General features: G+C 57.4%; 1 protein-coding gene across 1 annotated transcript in view; it reads right to left on the minus strand.

The window, feature by feature from the left end:
- Positions 1–21,456, minus strand: part of PDZRN3 (PDZ domain containing ring finger 3) — a gene marked incomplete at its 5' end in the record, with an annotated part of 90,783 nt that overhangs the window by 60,844 nt on the left and 8,483 nt on the right. The window contains one exon of the mRNA XM_081106409.1: positions 15,816–15,923. Coding sequence (XP_080962535.1) covers positions 15,816–15,923 — 108 coding nt within the window. The remainder of the gene's footprint in view (positions 1–15,815; positions 15,924–21,456) is intronic.

Below are 21,456 nucleotides of genomic sequence, written 5' to 3' on the forward strand. Positions count from 1 at the left end.
CACACCCACACAGGACACCCACCCACAGGGGACATACACCCACATGGTACACATAACCACATGATACATATAACCACATGGGACATGCACCCACACGGGACATGCACCCACACGGGACACACACCACCGGGGACACACGCCCACCAGTTGCAGATGTCAGCCATGCCCCCCGAAACCAGCTGAGGGCTCCCTACAGGGGAGGGTGAGGCACAGGCTGAGGCCTTGGGCTTGTGGGTAATTACAGGCTGTGGGACATCAAGGTAAACAGTGAGATACCATCTGGACAGGCACCTTAAACACACATTTCATAAAGGGACTGAGATAGGGAAGCCACAAGCTGTTTGATGCTACATTGGGTCCAAACAACCCCACGCATGTTCCTGTCATTTCCTTCTCCGGCCTGAACGCTGCAACGAGGCGGCCACCCGCCACAGCCCCGTTCCTGACAGACGTGGCCCCTGCGCCCGAGACTCACAGGTGGGAGCGCACACCGGGGACTCAGTGCATGGCCTCGAACCCACTGACCAGGCCCTGGGTTCCTGCTCCACGTCACGTCTCCCACATCCTCTCGACTCGAGGGGGCCGGCCAGATGGGAACGGAGGAGGGGTTCCCACAGCTGGATCCCCGGCAGGAGACGCGGGGGAGGGGGGGCGGGCCACCCAAACCGCCGGCAGACACGGATGCTGTGGCTCGGCCGGCACGCCAGGTATGTGTGTCATTCGGGAGCATCTGCCGCGGCCGCCGGAGACACACGCAGACACAGACGCAGACACAGATCTGAAACCTCTGCCCGTCCCCAGACGCCCAGCTGCTTCCAATCCTGAGCATCGAGAACTTATTTTAAGACAAAGGTTTCTTCAAACCAACACCCATAACTCAGGGGCGGAGGGGTCCCCTCGTGAACGCCACATGTGCGCTTCAGCGGCCGCGTCCTTAGCTCCCCGCGCAGGTTCCACCCGGGACTCCTCTCCCACGCTCACCGCCCCTCCCACGCTCACCACCCCTCCCACGCTCACCACTTCAAGAGGAGAGGGAAAAGGGACCCAAAAGACTGGGGCTCAAGTCTCTACTCTGCCAGGGGGGAGTGGGCTGGGTCCAGGCGGCCCAGGAGGTGCCTCAGGCTCCGGGAGAACCTGTCCTGCAGCCCAGGACTCGCTCTGACCATCCCCCCCCACCCCCCTCCCGGGACTGGAGACGCCAAGCCAAGTCGGTGTCGAGTTGGCTGGGACATAGGAGCCCAGGTGCATCACCTGCCCTAAGGGCAGTCGCTACTTTTCCTTGGAGCTCACCAGCCTTTCTGATGAAGGAAGAATAATTGCCCGAAGGTCACGAACTGACGGCCCAGCCTGGCACCGTCCCAGCAGACAGACAGTCGTCACTGGGCAAAGGAAGGTCCCTGGTGGGGTCAGGAAGGTCTCAGAGAGTTAACCAGTGACGGGGGGGGGAGGGGGAGACACCTCGGGCCGGAGGGAGCAGTGCATGGAGCAGCAGCTGTGCACTGGTGAAGGGCATCAGTGCCCCGCCCATGGAGCACGGCGGGTGGGAGCACACAGCATGGCCCCAACCTTGACTTCATTTTCTCTTGGCAAGTCCCGGCTTCCTGGTTGGGGGGTGGTGGGTGGTGGTTAAAAGTCTCGTAAAAAGGCTCCAACTGCTGCTTGGACACCAAAGAGCTCGCACCAAACTGCATTTTGATGAGCTACATGCAAATGAATTAGAAACACATGGCCCTCGCTTCCTTTGTGATCCGCGGGGGCCGGGAAGGCAGAGGCGGGCGCCGGCCTGGACGGCGGGGCTGGCGAGAACGCTGCGGGCCTCGGACGGGCCTCGGACGCGTGTCCACCGGAACGCAGGCTGGCACGCACTGCCCCGCGGGTCTCCCGCATCCACCCGCACCTTAGATGCTAGCGAGAGAATTTTACCCCACACTGACAACTGCGGGCGTGGGCTTTCTCTGAGACTGGGGACTTGAGCCAAAAAAAAAAAGTAAATAAATAAAATAAAATGGACATTTTGGAGCTGCTGGGACTCATGAAACATAATATACAAAACTTGTACATCCCTAGGGCCCCACCCTCGCGGCTCTGTTAGAGGTGGGTCCCCAGCGGGCCGCAGCGCAAGGGGCTCACTCGGCAGCGATCCCGACTTGCGGTGCCATCGGGAGCTGGACGGCCCCGGCCCTGGGGGCCAAGAGGGCGAGCCCACCCCGCAGAGCCTCTGGCGCGTGCTCTCATTAAGAGGGTGATGAGGGTCATAAAGCAGCGGAGTCGATGAGGATGTGACAGGGTCGCTCACATAAGGCCTGTTGTGGCTAAAAATTAAACAGCCTTTTAATTTCACGTGCGGGGAAGCCAGTGTGCCCGAGCCCAGAGAAGCAATTCTCACCGAAGAAGAAGAAAACAAAATCTAAACCGGGGAAGCGAATGCTGGTGAAGGAAAGCCCAGGAGCCGTGGCCACAGGGAAATGACCGAACCGGCGGGGAAGGGAGCAGCCAGATATGCACCAGCCCCCCTCCCCTGCCCCTCCCCGCAAGCCGCTGTGGAGGACCCCCACCCCCCACAGAGCCTGGCTCCTGCTGGCAGGGTCTGTGGCACAAGTGCGTCCCGTTTGCCAACCGTGAGGTTCGCCCGATCGCAGAGGCCGCCCTCGGCAGCTCCGTCCCGCGTTGAAGGTGCCATTGCTCTCATTTCGCCGCAGAAGGGGCGCTGTGTGCGGGACGCGGGGCTGCGGCGGACAATGGTGAATGCACGACGCCCGTCTTCATCTGCTATTAACTGAGGGTCTGTCTACAGACAGAATGGGCTCCTTTCTTCTCGGTCCCAGCACAGGGCATGTCCCCCGAGAGATGTCACACGGCAGGAAGGCCGAGTCGCTCCGGTTCAAAGCCCAACCCCGAAGCCCAGAGTCGGGCGAGGGCAGCGACTTGTCCAAGTTCAGGCTTCCCTGCACGTCAGGAGGGACCAGGGCTGGCGGGTGCCCGGACGTGGCTGAGCTCGTGCCCAGGATGCCCACCTCAGGGTGGTGTTGCTGACACACACATACATGCATGCACAAAAACACACACATGCATATGAACATACATATATGGATATATACATACTGGTACATATGTGCATACACGCACACGGAGACACCTATGTATGCGCTTTGCTATTCACATTTTCCCCAATGTACAGGGCCATGAGGAACGCCTGAGATGATCCCATGCGCTGCCCGGGGCGCCTGCTGTGTGGACCCCGTTACCAGGAGGTGCCATCGCGTGGAGAAGCGTAATAGGTTGGCATGGGAAGATACTCCGACGTGGTGTCTGGAATTGAGGTAAATGTTTCCGTTCGGGGATACACAGGGCCCAGTTGCGCAGCCGATGCCCACACTCTGGGCAGCACGTCCCGGACACACACAGGCTGTGCGCCCACCCCTGTGCTCCGTCTCTGACACTCCGGCCCCGACAAATTAAAGAGGCAACGTTATCGCGTAAAACAGAACAATCAGATGACATTCGGGACTGTGAATCGGAGTAAAAGATACCTGACCTTCTTTACACGCTCCGCCCATTTTCCTTCCCGGCCCTCTGAGTAAGACTGACCCCGTGTGACAGGCGAGGGTGCAAAGGTCGGCCAAGCTGAGTCACCCGCTCAGCCCGCGCCGTGAGGCCTGACGCTGTCCCGCCAGCAGCTGCCTCTGGGCGCGAGGCGAGGGCCCAGGGCCGGGCAGAGGAGCGGCAGCACATGACTGCGGAGAAGGACCTGGACGGGTGGGCATCGGGGCTGAAACACGCGTGGCACACACATGGCATCCTGACGGGGCCATGGGGCGGAAGGGAAACACGGGTGGGAAGGAACAGGGTTGGGGAGCAAGAAGCCGACACCCCTGGCAGCCGTCTCGCTGGCAGAGCCTGGAGCTTGGGGTCCCCCTGCCCCCCACACAGGGCACTAGCTGGGGGGTGCGAGGCCCGAGCCCGAGACGCGGCCTCCACGAGGGCCCCAGATGGAGCGGGAAGAGGAGCGTGTGTGGTGGCAGGTGTATGTAGACCCACAGGTTCTCTCTGCACTCAAGTCCCAGCTGTGACACTGACAGGCTCTGTCACCTCCGTCAAGTTAGAGCACTTCTGTGGCCCTCCCTCCATTCAAATATGAAACGGGGACAACAACCAGAATAGTGTCTCACGGGACCGCTGTGAGGATTCTCTCTTCCTCCCCCCCTCCCCTCTCTCTCTCTCTCTCTCTCACACACGCACACAAGGCAGTGGTAAGAACACCGCCAGGCGCACGGTATGCGCTCTGTGTCTGCGACACCGTCAGCAGCGGCATCGCCGTCCACGCAGAAGGGTTTGTAACAGTGACAACTCAGAAACACCCTGAACGCAGCCAGAGACACGCGGTCCCCCAGAACGCCAGCCCGTCCCCACCGGGAAAAGCCTCCGAGAAATGGGCCCCCACCCACCGCACTCCCTGTGACACGGCCCTGTCTGGTGCCTGGGACGCCTCAAGGCCCCACAACATCCCTGGATGCCAGGGAGACCAGCTCCCAGCACATGCCTGCCTGGCTGTGCTGCTTTAACCACCGGGCGAAGCCGATACGGTGCCGGGTGAGGAGAATGAAACATGCCGGTTTCTGCATTTCAGAGCCATTAGGGTCGCAGCGGAGTGCGGTTTCTCGCCCAGGAAGACATCCTCCAGGAACATCTGGAGCCACCGCTCGTCCCCTGGAAGGAGCCCTCGCGACTCAAAGGGGCAGGAAGAGAGTGGACTGTGGGCCTGAGTGGCCCCGGGGGGAGGGGAAGGCTCGCCTCCGTTCTCGGGGAGGGGGGCACTCAGACCAAACCTCCAGCTACACCCCCGCCCCCCTGAGGACCAGCCCTGCAGACACCCGCAGCTCAGGACGTTCAGGAACAAGTCCGTCCTCGGGGTCACTGAGAGTTGCCATCTTGGGATGGGCGCCCGTCCTTAAAGCCAGGGCGGCTTCGAACCGGCTGCAGCTGAGCCTTCAGCTCCCGGCACACGGCCTGGGTCAGGGTGCGTCTCAAAGCCCTGAACTCGGCAAAGCCCTGAGGGCTCCCGGCAGAAGGAGGGAACCTCGGAGAGGGACCTGGGGGGCCGAGGGGAACCTGGGTTCTCTTTCTGAATGTCAGGCAACTATTGCTTAAAACGTATGAAAATGAAGAGACCAGGCGTAACCAGGGCCTGCTGACAGCTGGAGGCAGGTCCTCCTGCCACGTCCTCTCGCATAGCTAAGTGCTCACGTAAACGCAGCCCCAGGCCGGCACGGGATACCCGCAGGGTGTGTGCTCAGCTCCTTGGGAAGGCGGCAGGGGATTCAGAAAGGGCCATCAGTACGAAACACGCCCAGGGACCGGGAGGTAAAACCTCCTGACAATGCCCCCACCGCCCGCCCTGGGCTGAGGGATCCTCTCCACGTCCAGGTCCTCATTGTAGCACGAGCACCCGTGACACACTCACTCTCTCATCGCTGAAATTTGGCGAGTAGCTGAAACACCAAGGAAATCGCAAAGATAAGCTATCATCATTCAGAAGCGATGAATGTTTTCACTTAAGAATCTGAGCAAAAAGTAAAGACTTTGCCAACAATAATGGGCTCAGACATTAATGCTATAAAAACGGACATAAAATAACATGTATAACAATAAAAGCGTAATATGCTAATTAGACCGGACAGCCGAACGACCTTCTGGATGACCTTCTGGACAAAGCCAGGGCTGCAAGGGCCAAGCCCCTTGCATGAATTTTGTGCACTGGGCCTCTAGTATTTTAATAATATAAAAGTATCGTAAATAGGCATCATGAAGAATACCATCACGGCAACGTTTTCCTTTTGGCGAATGACGTGAATGTTTTCACCAGGAGATGCTGGGTCCCTAAACAAAGCCGAGAGATGAAGCCTGGCAGTGGTGGGGGACGGTCTCCTGGGGCTTCCTGTGGGGAGGTAGGCAGGTGCCTGGTGCCGGAGACAGACAGGGAGGCACAGACATTCATCAATCACGTGACCTACGGACAGGGACTCCAGCCCAGGAGAGAAGATGCCCCGGGGGGCACAGCTCCGCCCCGGGAACCCAAGGGAACCCTCAGAAAAGCCACCCGAGGGACCCTGAGGATGCGGGTCTCACGGGGAATCTGCAGAAACAGCCCAGGACCTGGGTGCCTTCTGGTCCCAGGGTCTCCTCGTCCCCACAGGGACGGCTGGGCAGGGACCCGAGTGGCCCTGTGGATCCCACCGTCCCCGCCCTCTGCTGCCCCAGCCTCTGCCTCCCGGGCGGCTCCACAGGGCAGGGCTGTGATGGCGACACAGCCAGGCTTGTGTTGGGGTTCCCTGTCCCGGCCCCCACACCCCCACGCTGGGCTGGGCCTGCACAGGACTGACCAGGGCTGCCTCTCCTCCCCCCTCCGGCCCCTGCACAGGGAAAACCTCCAGAGCCTGTTTTTGAACCAAAAAAAAAAAAAAAAAAAAAAAAATCCCAGCTCAAGGATGCAAAGCCAGCTGCTTTCAAAAAGAAACAACACAGGCATTCTTCATGAGACCTTTTCCATTTCCAGGGAAAAAGGGCCGCATTCAAGGCAACAGCTGCTCCAGCCGCACAGAATGAGTTATCTGTGCTTGGAGGCTGGTCACCAGCCTTCAGTGAGGAAGCTGGGTTCCCGGGACTGTGCCTCATCTGATGATCGGAATCTTTCATGTTTGTGGTGATAAAAAAAGAAAAAGAAAGAAAGAGAGGGTGTGGCTCTTCTTTATTCCTACTTCAGGTTAATAACGATGCATTTTAAATCCAAGGCCTCTGATCAGAAGCTATGTCATCAAACTAGGGGCTGCAAAGAAAAGTCATCACAAGTCTAGAATGTTTCTCCCCCCTTTTAAACAACTAACCTCATTACCTTCCACTTAATATGTCAATGTCTCACGTCTGAGGATGAACAGTGTATCGGGAGAAATATGGGAAGACAGGGGAGACGATGTTGTCATCCTGTCTCAAAAAGGCAGGCGACTCAGCAAGGTTTTAAAACACTGTCCCAAACCACGGAATCGACTCTAATCAGTGAGCTGTAGAACAGTGGACACCCTTTAGTTCCATTTGTGTCTCACAGGCAAGGAGAGAAAAGCAGAAATAAGAAAAGTCACAGAGCAAGTTGAATGGCTGACTCTCAGTATATTTTTCTGTGTACGAAAATGAAAAGTAGGAGAAACACCAAAGTATTCGGTGGTTTCCTCTCATTGGTGGGACTTCACTGTCACCGGCTTTTCTGTATGATTTTTTTTTCTATAAAAAACAAAAACGTATTACTTTAAGTCTGAAAAAAACTGTCTTTCGTGTGTGTGTTTCTCTGAAATGTGAAAAAAAAAGAAAGAAATATAAAACTATTTCCAAAATTAGGCCTCTGCAGTGGAACCAGTGCTTTTTATAAAATGAAACTGAATCCCAGGTTCGCTCTGAGCTGGGGAGAAGCTGCTTGGGGGTGGGGTGTCCCAGGGGCTCATCGGGAAGCTAGGCAGATAATTTTTTAAAAAGTACTAAATGTTAATTAAAAAAAAAAAAAAAAAGAGGAGCTGGCTAAATCAAAAGCATCATTTAGGCCCTGGCCAGTGTTGCTCAGTAGTTAGAGTGCCGGCCCACACATCGAAGGTTCACAGGTTTGATTCCCAGTCAAGGGCATGAACCTCAGTTGCAGGTTTGATCACCAGCCAGGTCAGGCATGCAGGAGGCAACCCATCGATGTGTCTCACACCTCTCTCTCTCTCTCTCTCTCTCTCTCTTTCTTTCTCTCTCTCCTCCCTCCTTCCCTTCTACTCTCTTTAGAAATCAATGGAAAAAATAGCTCAGGTGAGGATTCAACAAAAAATATATAAAAAAGCAGTGCTTGGGAGAAAAAACATGCCTCTTACAATCACATTTACACAGACTAAAACCCTGTCTTTTAAAAAAGTTCCCTATTCTTTGCATTTGGCTGCGTTCTCAATTTGGCGCCCCAAGTCTAACAGTTACCTTTCATTTGAAAGCCAGGGGCCACTCACCTACGTGGGCTTGTCTGCAAATTCTCTACGACAAACAATAATTCTCAAATGCCCGGATTTCCCCCATGTTGCAGCCGAGTGGAACAGCCAGAACAAAGACCACATAGCCCCAAATGCCAACACCTACCACCTGGCCCGTTAAAGCAGAGGAGAGCAGCCTGCTCTCAGTGCCTGCTGAACTGTGACAACTTCCTGAGGGCTATCGCCTTCCCACCTGCGCAGAGAAGGCAACGGAGGTACCCAGAGAGGGAGAGCAATCTGCTGGAAGCCACACAGCAAGACGAGGCAGGAGCCTGGGCCTGAAGGGACAGAGTCGGTCCCGGGGAAGAGCAGAAGGAAGTATCTAGTCGTTCATCAGACTCGCCCTGGAGGGGACACCCAGAACCAGGTGTGCGCCTCGTCCAGGCGGCAGGACATTGGGGCCCGAGCTCTCAGAACCTGGCAGGTGAGCCGCAGGGACACCGTCACCCAGGGAGCTCTTCCCGCTCACCTGGGACCTGGATGCCCGCCCCCCCACCCCACCCCCGTCAGGTGGGTGACACCTTTGTCCTCCACAGCCTGTAAGATGGCGACTCGTAACCCACGCACGATGTGCCAACGATCAAAGAAGGCAGGGCCCGCAGTCTCCACACTAAAGAAATGAAAGCTCAAAGCCACGGCCTGGGTTCCCGAGGTTTAAAGCTTCCTCGAGGGCTCAAAGCAACATGGATGATTAACAGATTTTATCAGCTCGACCGGTGGAGCAAGCCCCGAGCCTACTTCTCACTCAACATCCTCTGCATTAAACCCCCACGGGGAGCCCTGCTTCCTGCCAGGCGTCATTCAGGAAACTGCGCCCACCCAAGGCCAAGCCGGCAAGTTTCGGAGAAACGTGTTTTCATGGCAACCTTCACACCTCAGTCACCTTCCTCCTCTCTGCCCTCCGCCTTCCTCAGTCACCTTCCTCCTCTCTGCCCTCCGCCTTCCTCAGTCACCTTCCTCCTCTCTGCCCTCTGCCTCTGAACATCGACATTCATGCACAGCTGCGCCTTTAAAGCTCCAGCTCCCACGCCCTCACCTACACGTTAACGAAGGGCCCGGGTCTTTCGGGGACCACACAGGGAGGGGGACTGGCCTTTGTGGGGGGGACGTCCTGACGGCGGAGGCAGACCCGTAAGTAAAATGGAATAATAAATGCCCTTAATAAAAACAATGAAAGTGGAGCTTGTGACTAAGACCCTGGGTCACCTTGCTGCCTCTTCAACAGCGTGCCTCGGTTTCCTCATCTGTCACAGGGCTGCTGTCAGGGTAACAGGCCCAGCGGCCCTGTCTCAGCCTCCGCCCCGTCCTGCCCCCGACCCGCCTCCTTCTCCTCCCGGCACTCGCTCTCCACACGACACAGGACCCAGGATACGCCCGTCTGGCTCACGGGCTCTGCCCTCCCTCCAAGGACCTGAGCCACCGGACGCCTGTCCTCTCTCGGCTCTGGCCCGGCACCGGGCACGGGAATCGGCAGGTAGAGGGCGTGGGCACCTCTCGGATGGATGAATGAGTGACGCACAGCGGGATGAATGAGTGAAGAAGCGAGTACGGACGGCCAGCTCTGGGCACACAGTCCCGGAGCCGCGCGATGGGCATCGCGAGACGGGAGACGTGAACTGTAGGTGATGACAGTAATTACAGGGATCCTTCATCTTTACATGAGTCACAAGGTAAAGGCTGCTCATAAATTACACTCTCAGGATGAACTCACCTGGAGGCAGGGGAGTCTTCGCCCGCCCTCACCCGCCCCCTCACCCGCCCCGCACCTGCTCCCCGCCGGCCCCAGCCTCTCCCTGTGAGCTCAGTGATGGACAGTGGGTCCCCAGAACCAACTAGAAAGTGATGTGTCCCCTGTGAGGAAACTGGCCACTCCAGCCAGCTGGCTGCCCAGCGTCACGCTAGTCCCAGAGGCCAGAGGAGTCTCCAGCTGTCACGTGTGACGCCTCCAGTCCCCAGGGCACGGTGGGGGGGGGTGGGGGTGCCCAGGAGAGAGGACCCCGAGCTCCATCAGGTGGTCACCCTGAGCGTCCGGTCCTTGAACGTGCCCGTGCTTCTTCCTGGTCACCTGGCTGTGGGCGCGAACACCTGTGCGGCAGCCCTACAAAGGCCCAGGTCTTCGTCATCACAGTCACCTGCTTCGACGAGCATGCAAACCCTCAAGAAAAGAACCTCGTTTCACTCCATCCCGTGTATGGACTGAGCCCTTAGGATTCCCTTTCATAAGCGTCCATCTTACCCATGACTTTCCTCATGAAGAAATGAAAATGTCACTTCAACAACACGCAGAGGCCCTCCCCCCCCCCCCCTCAGCCCCACACGAACCCCTGAGGCAGTCGGCTCCCAAGGGAGAGGCTCCGGGTGCCTGTGCTTCTCCCTTTAAAGGGTCTCTATCCCTTTCTTCTCCACACTCAGGGATGGGCAGCTCTGCCCCCTGCCCACAGCTGTTCCACCATAAACCCGGCCTTCGTGGCAAAACCCAGATCTGAGAAAACAGATAGCATCAGCCACCACTGCTCAGACATCACCGCCTGTGCCAGAAGGGCTCCATTTGGGCATAAATCCTTACACGTTTGAAGCCACGCTCCCTGGAGGGTGGAATTCCTGGGTAAACAGGTCTGGCCCAGGGACACTTTTCAAAGACCATGGCACTGGGTTGACGTCGGCTCCAGGCCACATACCTTTCAATCAAATCAAAGCCACAGCTGCCTGAGGGGCAGCCCCGAGAGTCTCCTGGTCCGCCTTGGAGCAGGTGGGTCCCTGAGCTCTGTCCCCGGGGCCCGCTCAGACCCAGAGAGCAGAGCCAAGAGCTGGTGTCTGAATGCGTCCTCCGGCCGGCGTCCTCGGGCTGGGACAGGGCAGGATAGAGACCGAGAGACGGGCTTAGGTTTGGGGGTGAACGTCTCAGGCAATTTCGGACTTCACTTGAGTGAGGGACAACAGGATAGCTTTCCAGAAATCAATTACGTTGTGTCCATGGAATTCAACTCACACAGAAAACAAGGTTAAAAATCACTTACGTAGCACCTTCCTTCGGCAGATACCCAAGTTGGAGTGAACAGCTAGCATTCGGGTCTCTAAAGCCTTTCAAAGCCAATAATAATAATTTAAAAAAAAATCAAGCCCGGCCAGCATGGCTCAGTGGTTGAGCATCGACCTATGAACCAGGAGGTCACAGTTCAATTCCCTGTCAGGGCACATGCCTGGGTTGCAGGCTCGATCCCCAGTAGGGGGCGTGCAGGAGGCAGCCGATCCATGATTCTCTCTCATCAGTGATGTTTCTCTCTCTCTCCCTCTCCCTCTCCCTCCTCTCTGGAATCAATAAAAATATCTTAAAAATAAATAAACCAATCTCAGCAGATCCTGATGGTGTTCCTGCCCTGAGGACAGATCGTTCCGTCTCAGCCACAGCGCAGGTTGCCTGGCTCCTGGCTCCTGGCACCGGGAAGACCATCAGCACGTCTCGGACACGAGGGGTGTGCGAGGCCGGGAGGCTGCCATGAATGGGGCAGACGCCCTTTATTCCAGCATCACAGAGCAGGGGCAGTTGTCAGGATTAGCGAGCCGGTCGGGCCCTCGGATATTTGACACTCGCCTCGAAAGGAAAGAATGTCCGACGTTAGGTACCTCCCGGGGCCGAAGCGCACACTAACCCCTCTCTCGGAGCCTCTCGACCGCTAATCCCTCAGCACCGAGACCACAGCCCGGACAGACGTGCCTTCTTGGCTGAGACGGTGGGAGCTCCCACCGCCAAGCTGAGCACTTGACCGGGCTGATGCGGGGGGAGGGCCCTGCCCAACACGTCTGAGAAAACAGATGAAGTCACCAGTTCAGTCCAACAAGCACATTTATTCCCGCAAAACAGCCAAAGGCCGTGGCCAATACTGACTCAACCCAGAAGACATGAAGGTCATTTGTCAACCGAATTCATGTTTCCCCCTCGTCGCGCCTGTTTCTGTCCAGACCGGTGCTAAACAATCCCAACTGCGGTGTGAGGTCCAGTGCGACCGGTCCACCCCCCGCAGCTCCCGAGGCTGCGAGGAGAGGAGACGAGGAGACGCCGCTGCTCCGAAGTGTGGTCCTGGAAACGTTAGCTCCTTAACGCACAGGAGACCTCCAAGCTGGGCAGGCTCCATCCCTGCGGCAAACACTCGGACTTGTGTAACTCGATAGGATGGCCGTAAAGACGGTGAACACATCGGATCATTTCTAGTTCCTTCCCTGTGCGCGAGGAGACAGAGCACCAAAAAAATTCGCGAGAGAACTGCCGGCGACGTCACTGCCTGTGATTTATGGTTTCGGAATCGACGAACGGGGCTACGTCCGACTATGACGATTCTGCTCAGCAGGGGAAACCATCAACAAATGAAAAGACAACCCACGGAACGGGGGGAGATGTTCATCGATGATACAACGGATACAGGGCGAATATCCAAAACGTACAGAGAACTCATACAACTCAACACCAAACAAACAATCCAATAAAAAGTAGGCAAGGGCCTGAATAGACACGGCTCTGAAGGGGACGCGCAGGTGGCCCAGAGGCATAAGAAAAGATGCTCAATGTCACTGATGATCAGAGATGCAAATTAAAACCACAACAAGCTATCCCCTCACCCCTGTCAGAATGGCTGCCATCAGGGTGTGGAGAACAGGGAGCTTGGTGCACTGCGGGCGGAATGCAGACTGGGATTCCTCAAAAAATTAAAAGTGGAACTCCCATTTGACCCTCGTCACATCCTCTCCAGAGAGGCCCTCCCGGTCCCATCGGGGTCAGCGCTTCCCTGACAACTTGCCTGAATGAAGCCATTGTTTCCTGGTGTGTGTGTGTGTGTGTGTGTGTGTGTGAAAATCCCACGGCAGAAAATGGCACCTTCAAAACATAAGCGGGAGAAGGAACCTTCCGGAACTCAGCTACACCGATTTCACCCAAGCCACCGAGATGGCGGAGCACAGGGGACCCACGTGAAGTATTTCCCACATCTGCTCGGCTGCGGGAGCAGGAGGCGCACCTGCCGGGGGCGACTCGCTGGGGGAAGTGTGTGGACCCCAGCGCACGCGGCTCCGGGGCCGGCGGCTGCGCAGGACGCCTGGTCTTCACGGAGACACGAAGCCTGTGCGTCCAAAGTGCAGCCGCTTGTCCCGGGTCGTTTATAAAACCCAGAGTGGTGTCTCCAACATGGATCCCCTCATCTTCGCATCACACCTTTAGATTCGTCTTAAAAAAAAAAAAAAAAAAAGCACAGCCTGGCCAGCTTGGCTCAGTGGTTGAGTATCGACCTATGAACCAGGAGGTCAGGGTCTAGGGCACCTGCCTGGGTTGCAGGCTCGATCCCCAGTGTGGGGTGTGCAGGAGGCACCCCATCAGCGGTTCTCTCTCATCACTGAGGTTTCTCTCTCTCCCTCTCCCTTCCCTCCCTGAAATCAATTTTAAAGACTCTTTTAAAAAAAAGCAATAACAGGGCTTCCACACTCCTCTCTTTGGCAGCTATAGCCACTTGCTTCCAAATAAAGCAGCTGCCTGCTCCTAACCCCCCACCCCCCACCCCCGCCCCACCCGGCACCGGGGACGAGGCTATTTAAAGCCGCTGCTATTCCCCGTGTGGACAGCTGGCAGACTCCACCTGTCGCTGTCAGAGGTCCGATGTCCCGAGACCTGGGGACACAAGGTCACCTGCCCCTCTTGCTCTAACGTCTGACCTCCTGCAGTGGGACCCTCAGAAGTTGGCTGTGTGACCTGGAAATCTATGGCCAAGTCAGGCGACAGATGTTTCCGGGCGAATCCCCTGCACCAGGCGGGATGCTGGGTCCTGGGGACATGGCAGACACAGAGCTTGGTCATGTGACCTGCTCCGGAGCATCCCCAGAGCAGCACCCGCCTCGGCCCCACCCCACCCCACCGACCTGCCAACCTCAGGGCCACCCCTGCCCGCCAGGCCCAGGGGTGCAGGGAGCAGAGGCCGGATTATATTCCAATATCAGAGCTGACTGCGCTGTCTGCCAGCGGGCAAGGACCCAGATGGCCCCCGGCAGGTGTGAGACGCGGGGGTAAATGTCAGGAAGGACGTCGGGGGTCAGCACGGAAGGTACAGCTCGGCCTCCACAGCAGGGTCTCAGCCTGCGGCCCGGCCCCTTCGGGAGCCAGGAGAGCACTGGGTGGCGCTTGGTGCAGCGGGGCCCAGGGTGACCAGTCATCACAGAGGCACCTGAGCTCTGCGGCGCCCCCTGTCGTCGATCCCAGGGACGGGCGTCCCTGCAGGTCAGGGCTCGCTGCTGCCAGTCGGCCAGCGTGTCTGCCCGCCACCCCCAGCGCCGGCCTCTGACCCCACCGCCCGGCACCTGGTGGACAGCCCCGCTGTCCCTCTCCCTTCCAGCCCCTCATCCACCTGCCAGAAGGTCCCCACGCGCCTCTCCGGAAAGCACGTTTACAGTGCGCGCCGGGCCATCCCACACACCTTCCAAGTGCGATGCACGTGCAGCCAGCTCCGTCTGACTCGTAGCAACGGGCAGAAAGTAAAAATTACAATTAAAAAAAATAAGACGCGGTGACTGTCCCTCAAACCCTGTAACTCCCAGCTGAGCGTCTGGCGGCCACGTGCAGCCGGTGACGGCACATGACGTGTACCTTCCCCAGGGCTTCACGCTCCGTCCAGTCCTCGGAAAAGTACCAAAGGTCTCACTTTTAGCCTAATCTTCGCTTGAAAATCTCAGTGGGACACCCGTCGCTCCTGATTTATTCTTCATCGCTAAGTGCCTGCTCCGAAGGGGTAACTGGGAGCCACGGACGTAAAGCTCCTGTGGAGCCGAACCCCCACGGAAGCAGGGAGTCCACGGGAGGGGCACACAGCCTTAACGTTGGACATTCGCCCGAGGGAGCGCCCCCAGCCATGGCCTCGCACAGGGTCGCACCTGAGGGAGACGGGAGAGCAGCTCGTCCAGCCCCAAGTGTCCCACCAGCTCGGCTCGGCTCACGGCTCGGCCCACGCATTGGAAGCGGGCCAGGAAAGCACCCAGAAACCCCGAGGCCACGTGCCTGTGCGCAGAACTCGAGCACCAGGCAGCCTAACGCACCAGCTTCCGGGGGCCCCGCACAGCACCGTGGGCCCACAGTCCACGCGTCCACCAGCAGAGCCCACGGATGGAGCCCATGTGTCCGCGCACCGGAAGGGCCATCCAATGTCAAAAACTCCTGCAAAAATGCTCCTCTGTACGAACTTGGCGACAAGAGCCCGCACAAGGAGGGCGAGCGGGTCGCCCCTCGGCAGGCAGCCGGGCGCCGGGACACCATGCGCTGTGGGGCGAGGCTCCCGCCGCGTAAACGCACAAGCCTGGTCCACGGCGAGGAAAGCAGGAAGCCGGCCGGGTGGGGAAGCGTGACATCCTCAACACCAGCCGCCTGCGCGTCCCTGACAACCAGCCTCTACAAGCAACAGGCGGCGAAGACAAATAAGAAAACACTCACTCGGAAACGCCCCAGCTGTGAGCCTGGGGACGTCAGAACCGCTCAGCGCCAACACAGCTCTTCCCTGGGGACCGACGTCTACAGTCCCGTGTGCACCGGGCCCACGCAGCTCAGAGCTCCACGCGGCACAGAACCCACGCACGGCCGCGAGCAAAGACCACGCGGTGACCACGCCGCTCGCGATCGGCTCCTCGCTAAGTCACACACACAGCACCGGCGCCGCGCAGCCCACGTCCCCGTCCCACACAGCCGGACACGGAGCCTGCCGCACCCACTGCCAGGCCCCATGGCCGCTGGCCGCACCCACGTACCTCCACGATGCGGTCGTGGATCTGCAGGCCCCCGTCCTTGGCCGCCGGCCCGCTGTCCACGATCCTGGACACGAAGATTCCTTCACTGGACGAGCCATCCTGGTGGTCCTGGGATTAAAAACACACACGGTGAGCGCAGGCGCCAGTGGGCAGGCAACGCAGCTCACACTCCAGAAACAGCCCACGCGGCAAAGCAGTGAACGCGGTCTGTTCCCCCAGTTTCTGTTCTAAACTGAAAGGAACACAGACGATGGTAAAACAATTCAAACCACAGCAGACGGTACAGAGTAAGCCCGGCCACCGCCAGCCCAGGCAGCCTCGGTCAGCGTTCACACTTCCTCTACACACCACGGCATGTGCCACCTCTCCACGGCATCTGCCCCTCTCCGTCGTGTCCACCCCTCTCTGCCGTGTCCGCCCCTCTCCTCCCGTGTCCGCCCCTCTCCTCCCGTGTCTGCCCCTCTCCTCCCGTGTCCGCCCCTCTCCGTTGTGTCCGCCCCTCTCCTCCCGTGTCCGCCCCTCTCCTCCCGTGTCCGCCCCTCTCTACCCGTGTCCGCCCCTCTCCACCATGTCTGCCCCTCTCCTCCTGTGTCTGCCCCTCTCCACCATGTCTGCCCCTCTCTACCCGTGTCCGCCCCTCTCTAACCGTGTCCGCCCCTCTCTAACCGTGTCCGCCCCTCTCTACCCGTGTCCGCCCCTCTCTAACCGTGTCCGCCCCTCTCCTCCTGTGTCTGCCCCTCTCCTCCTGTGTCTGCCCCTCTCCTCCTGTGTCTGCCCCTCTCTACCCGTGTCCGCCCCTCTCCACCATGTCTGCCCCTCTCTACCCGTGTCCGCCCCTCTCCACCATGTCTGCCCCTCTCCGCCGTGTCCGCCCCTCTCCACCATGTCTGCCCCTCTCCACCATGTCTGCCCCTCTCCACCATGTCTGCCCCTCTCCACCATGTCTGCCCCTCTCCACCATGTCTGCCCCTCTCCACCATGTCTGCCCCTCTCCACCATGTCTGCCCCTCTCCACCATGTCTGCCCCTCTCCACCATGTCTGCCCCTCTCCACATTGCTGCCTTCACTTTAAAAACCACGCTGAGTTTCCCCTCAGTCCCACTGTCGGCCTGACTCCTTCCGTGGCTGAACAGCACCCAACACGGAGACATAAGCCCTGCTCCAGAGAGACAGGTTGTGCTAACACCTTCCTTCTGCATTTTCTAAATTAATTGTTTTTTAATCCTCCCAAGGATATGTTTATTGAATTGTTAATTTTTAGAAATAGGAAGGGAGAGAGAGAGAGAGAGAGAGAGAGAGAAGGAGAGAGAGAGAAACATCAGTGCAAGAGAGAAACACTGATCAGTTGCCTCCTGTGCGCACCCGCCCGGGGATGGAACCTGCATCCTGGGCATGTGCCCCGGCTGGGAACTGAACCCGAGCCCTTTGGATGCGCAGGACGACGCTCCAGCCAACTGAGCCGCATGGGCCAGGCCTTCCTCCTGCATCTCGAAGAGCTTTGCTGGTGCTGCTGTGGGGCAAACCCCAGCACTGGGAGCGTCGGGGCAAAGGGCACGCACATTTGGCCACTTTTGCCCAATTGCCCCCCAGACAGTTTGCAGGGAAGGGCCCAGACAGGCGTTTCCCACATCCTCGCCAGCACAGAGCTTTCGGTAATATGAGCAGCTTTTAAAGGACCTTAACAAGGCTTTTACTTAACTTAGTGATACTCAATAGCTTTCCACTATGCAATCATCTCACTGTGACAACAGTGTTTTATTTTTGCTCTGGTTTGCATCAGAAATGCTATCACTGCCCCCCCCCCCCCACACATCCTAGTAATTTCTGATCCCCACTCTCCTCAAATCCCTGCAGATCTTCCAGCGCCCAGAGAGAAACTTCCAGGGACAGGAGCGAGCTCCCTGCCCACACGCCTTCCTTTTCTCAAAGTCAAAACGCGCCCCCACGCTCATAAAACGCGCACTCACAGCTTGGTCACAGCCGTCTTCCCAAGCAGCACCGCGATGGACTCCCCAAGCCTGGCACCGAGCACCAGCGACTTGTACACTGAACGTCCAGCAGTGTGGGTTCCAGACACAACGCCTGGGGGGGCTCAGGCTGCTCACACAAACCCCAAGTCCACGTGGCGGAGACGCCCACCTCCCTGCCAATGTGCACGCAAACTCGGAACTCCGCTTGTTAAAAAACAACAATGGCCCTCGCCGGTGTAGCTCAGTGGTTGAGCATCGGCCTGCAGACTGAAGGGTCCCAGATTCGACTCCCAGTCAGGGTACAGGCCCGAGGTACGGGCTCGATCCCAGTGTGGGGTGTGCAAGAGGCAGCCGATCAGCGATCCTCTCTCATCATTGATGTGTGCTCTCTCTCTCCCTCTCCCTACCTCTCTGAAATCAACAAAAAAATATATATTAAAAAAAAAAAACTATGAAAAGACCACATTTTCCTCTTTGAACAGCCACAAAGACCCTGTGTCCCGCCAGGGGAGGGAGGACTCTGGATGTGGTTCCATCCACCTGTTCAAGTGCCACAGCAGGGACCAAGGGGGAGCCCACACTCCCCAGATCAGTGGTCGGCAAACTGCGGCTCGCAAGCCACATGTGGCTCTTAGGCCCCTTGAGTGTGGCTCTTCCACAAAATACCGACTTCTGCGCATGGGCCACGAAGTTTCAATCGCACTGTACGTGGGTGCCGCATGTGGTATTTTGTGGAAGAGCCACACTCAAGGGGCCAAAGAGCCGCATGTGGCTCGCGCGCCGCAGTTTGCCGACCATGGCCCCAGATGATGTTCACAGACACACGGAGCTATAACTGTGATTCACAGAAACCCAAGTCACAGCCTAAAACGAGCAGTCAGTGTTTCTCCCAATATCTACCCCCCTGTCCACCATGTAATGCACACGACAGCCACAAGCGTCACTATTCGTATTCATTCCACACAGGGAAACTGGGACAGAGAGGTTAAGTAACTTGCCCAAGGTCACACAGCTAAAAGGTAGCAGAGGTCAGGTTCAAACTCAGGATAGTTTGAATGCGCCACTGTTTGGGCACACACTCTGAGTGCAATACTGTCTCCCACAGAGAAACGTCTAAAACACACACGGATGCAGAAGACCAGCATTCCAGGGGGCGGAACATTCCACCAGAGACGCTGGGGCGTCTCCGTGGACCACAAAGGATTTATGGACAAGCCCGAGCTCTCCCTCGGAGGTGATGTCAGCAGAGCGAGTGAAAGAGATCTGTGTTCACTCTGCTCTAACGGCTGCGCATTTCTTGGCTGGAAGGAAGAGGGAGATGGGATGGGGTTTTGGCGTGGGTTCCTCTTGCAGAAAACGGCAGCCAACACGAGTCACTGTTCTCTAGGAGCATCTGAACGTCCCAGCAAAACCCAGAGCGAAGGGGCAACAGCAGTTTAGGTTAAAGCAAGACCGTGTAGGCCCAACGCTCAGTGGTTGAGCATCAAACTATGAACCAGAGGTCACAGTTCAATTCCCGGTCAAGGGCACATGCCTGGGTTGCGGGCTCCATCCCCAGTGGGGGATGTGCAGGAGGTAGCCGATCCATGATTTTCTCTCATTATGGATGTTTCTCTCTCTCTCCCACTCTCCCTTCCTCTCTGAAGTCAAGAAAAATCTATTTAAAAAAGAAAGACCGTGTTAAGGGTGAGAACAGAAGTCAAAGAAAATCATCAAGTCCACCCCCGATAGCTATATTTTTCTTTTAAGAAGCGTCTCCTTATCTCCTGTTTGGCTCCTCTCCTAAGGCGCTTAAAGTCAGCTGTTGGCAAGGTGGAGGGACCTGGTTGGGAGGTGAAATGTCGGGAGGGCCTGACCGTGGCCTGCGGTTCCGAGGGGCAGGGGTGATGCTCCGAGCGGTGGCCACTTCCTCAGGATGAGAACTCATGAAGAACACTGGGGGTGCTGAGCACGGCCCACATGATGGACTGCCTACATCAGGGCCCCGTGATGGACAGATGGACAGCCTACGTCAGGGCCCCGTGATGGACAGATGGACAGCCTACGTCAGGGCCCCGTGATGGACAGCCTATGTCAGGGCCCACATGATGGACAGCCTATGTCAGGGCCCCGTGATGGACAGCCTACGTCAGGGCCCCCATGATGGACAGCCTACATCAGGGCCCCTGTGATGGACAGCCTACGTCAGGCCCCTGTGATGGACAGCCTATGTCAGACCCCCGTGATGGACAGCCTACATCAGGGCCCCTGTGATGGACAGCCAACATCAGGTGCCCGTGATGGACAGCCTATGTCAGGCCCCCGTGATGGACAGCCTACGTCAGGCCCCAGTGTGAGCACTGCTGCCCACCTGGCCTCTCCGCTGGCTCTCAATGACCCTCCAGGTCTCCAGGCAATGGTGCAGAATGCACGTAGGCCTTCTTGTGCGATTTCTGCTCGTCAGGACATGTTTTGAAAACCACTATGGCAAGTCCTGCGCGTGGATTCAAATCTTCCTTGGGGGCCAGCCTGGAGCTCTCCCAGAAAGACCACAGAGACCAAGAACATTCAGGACGCTACAAAATCCAGTCTGGGTGATACTTAAATCACTTTAAAAAACTGATTTTAGAGAAAGAGGAAGGGAGAGGGGGAGAGAGAGAGAGAGAGAGAGAGAGAGAGATAGCAACATCAATGATGAGAGAGAATCATGGTTCGGCTGCCCCGGCACGCCCCCAACTGGGGATTGAGCCCACAACCTGGGCGTGTGCCCTGACCAGGAATCAACCATGACCTCCTGGTTCATAGGTGGACAATCAACTACTGAGCCAGGCAGGCCAGGCTTAAATTACTTTTTTAAAGGAAAAAGAAAATAACCTAAAACATGTTCTTCGACAAGCACAAGAACGAACCACAGGACCTCACTGCAGAGGCCGGGTGTGTGCTCTCCCCTGAGGGGTGCAGACTCCACCCCTCACCTGCTTTCTCAGAGAAGGTTTCCCCAAAGCCTCGGAGTCTCGGGCATGCGTCTCCACGCCATGCGGTTCTTGGGCACGGGGCTCCCTTCTGCTCCCCAGGGAACCTCGAGCTCGTGCGCTTCGCAGATAATGTGTCTCTGACAAACTGAAGGTTTGTGGTGACCCCGAGTCAGCTCGTCTGTCGGCACCGTTTTCCCAACAGCGTTTGCACGCTGCATGTCTGTGTCACACGTGGTAACTCTCTCGGCATTTCAAACATTTTAATTATTGTTACGTATGTCACCTGATCTGAGGTGAGTCATCTCTGATGCTTCTATTATAATTGGGCACCACACGGCAGGCCCATAAGCGACGGTGAACTTAACGGGTAAATGCTGTGTGTGTTCTAACTGCTCCACCGACGATGCAGCCCCAAGTGGGGAGAAGACGCCATCCGGAAAGGAGACGTCAGCACCGGTGTCAAAGCCCCAAGGACAGGCCGACTCTCCTGTGAGGGGCTCATGCAGCTGTGACTTCACGTTCAAGCCAATGCTCAATCCGAAGTCCTAGGAACCATGTTTCTCTCTCTCCTTCTCCCTCCCTCCCTTCCATTCTCTCTGAAAAGCAATGGGAAAAATATCCTCAGGTCAGGATTAAAGAGGAAGAGGAAGGGGGAGGGGGAAGGAGGAGGAGGAAGAGGAGGAGGAGGAGGGAGAGAAAATTATGCTAAATCTGCCT

The sequence above is a fragment of the Myotis nattereri genome (genome assembly GCF_964212035.1).
Source record: "Myotis nattereri genome assembly, chromosome: 14".
In the NCBI taxonomy this organism is placed as follows: Eukaryota; Metazoa; Chordata; class Mammalia; order Chiroptera; family Vespertilionidae; genus Myotis; species Myotis nattereri.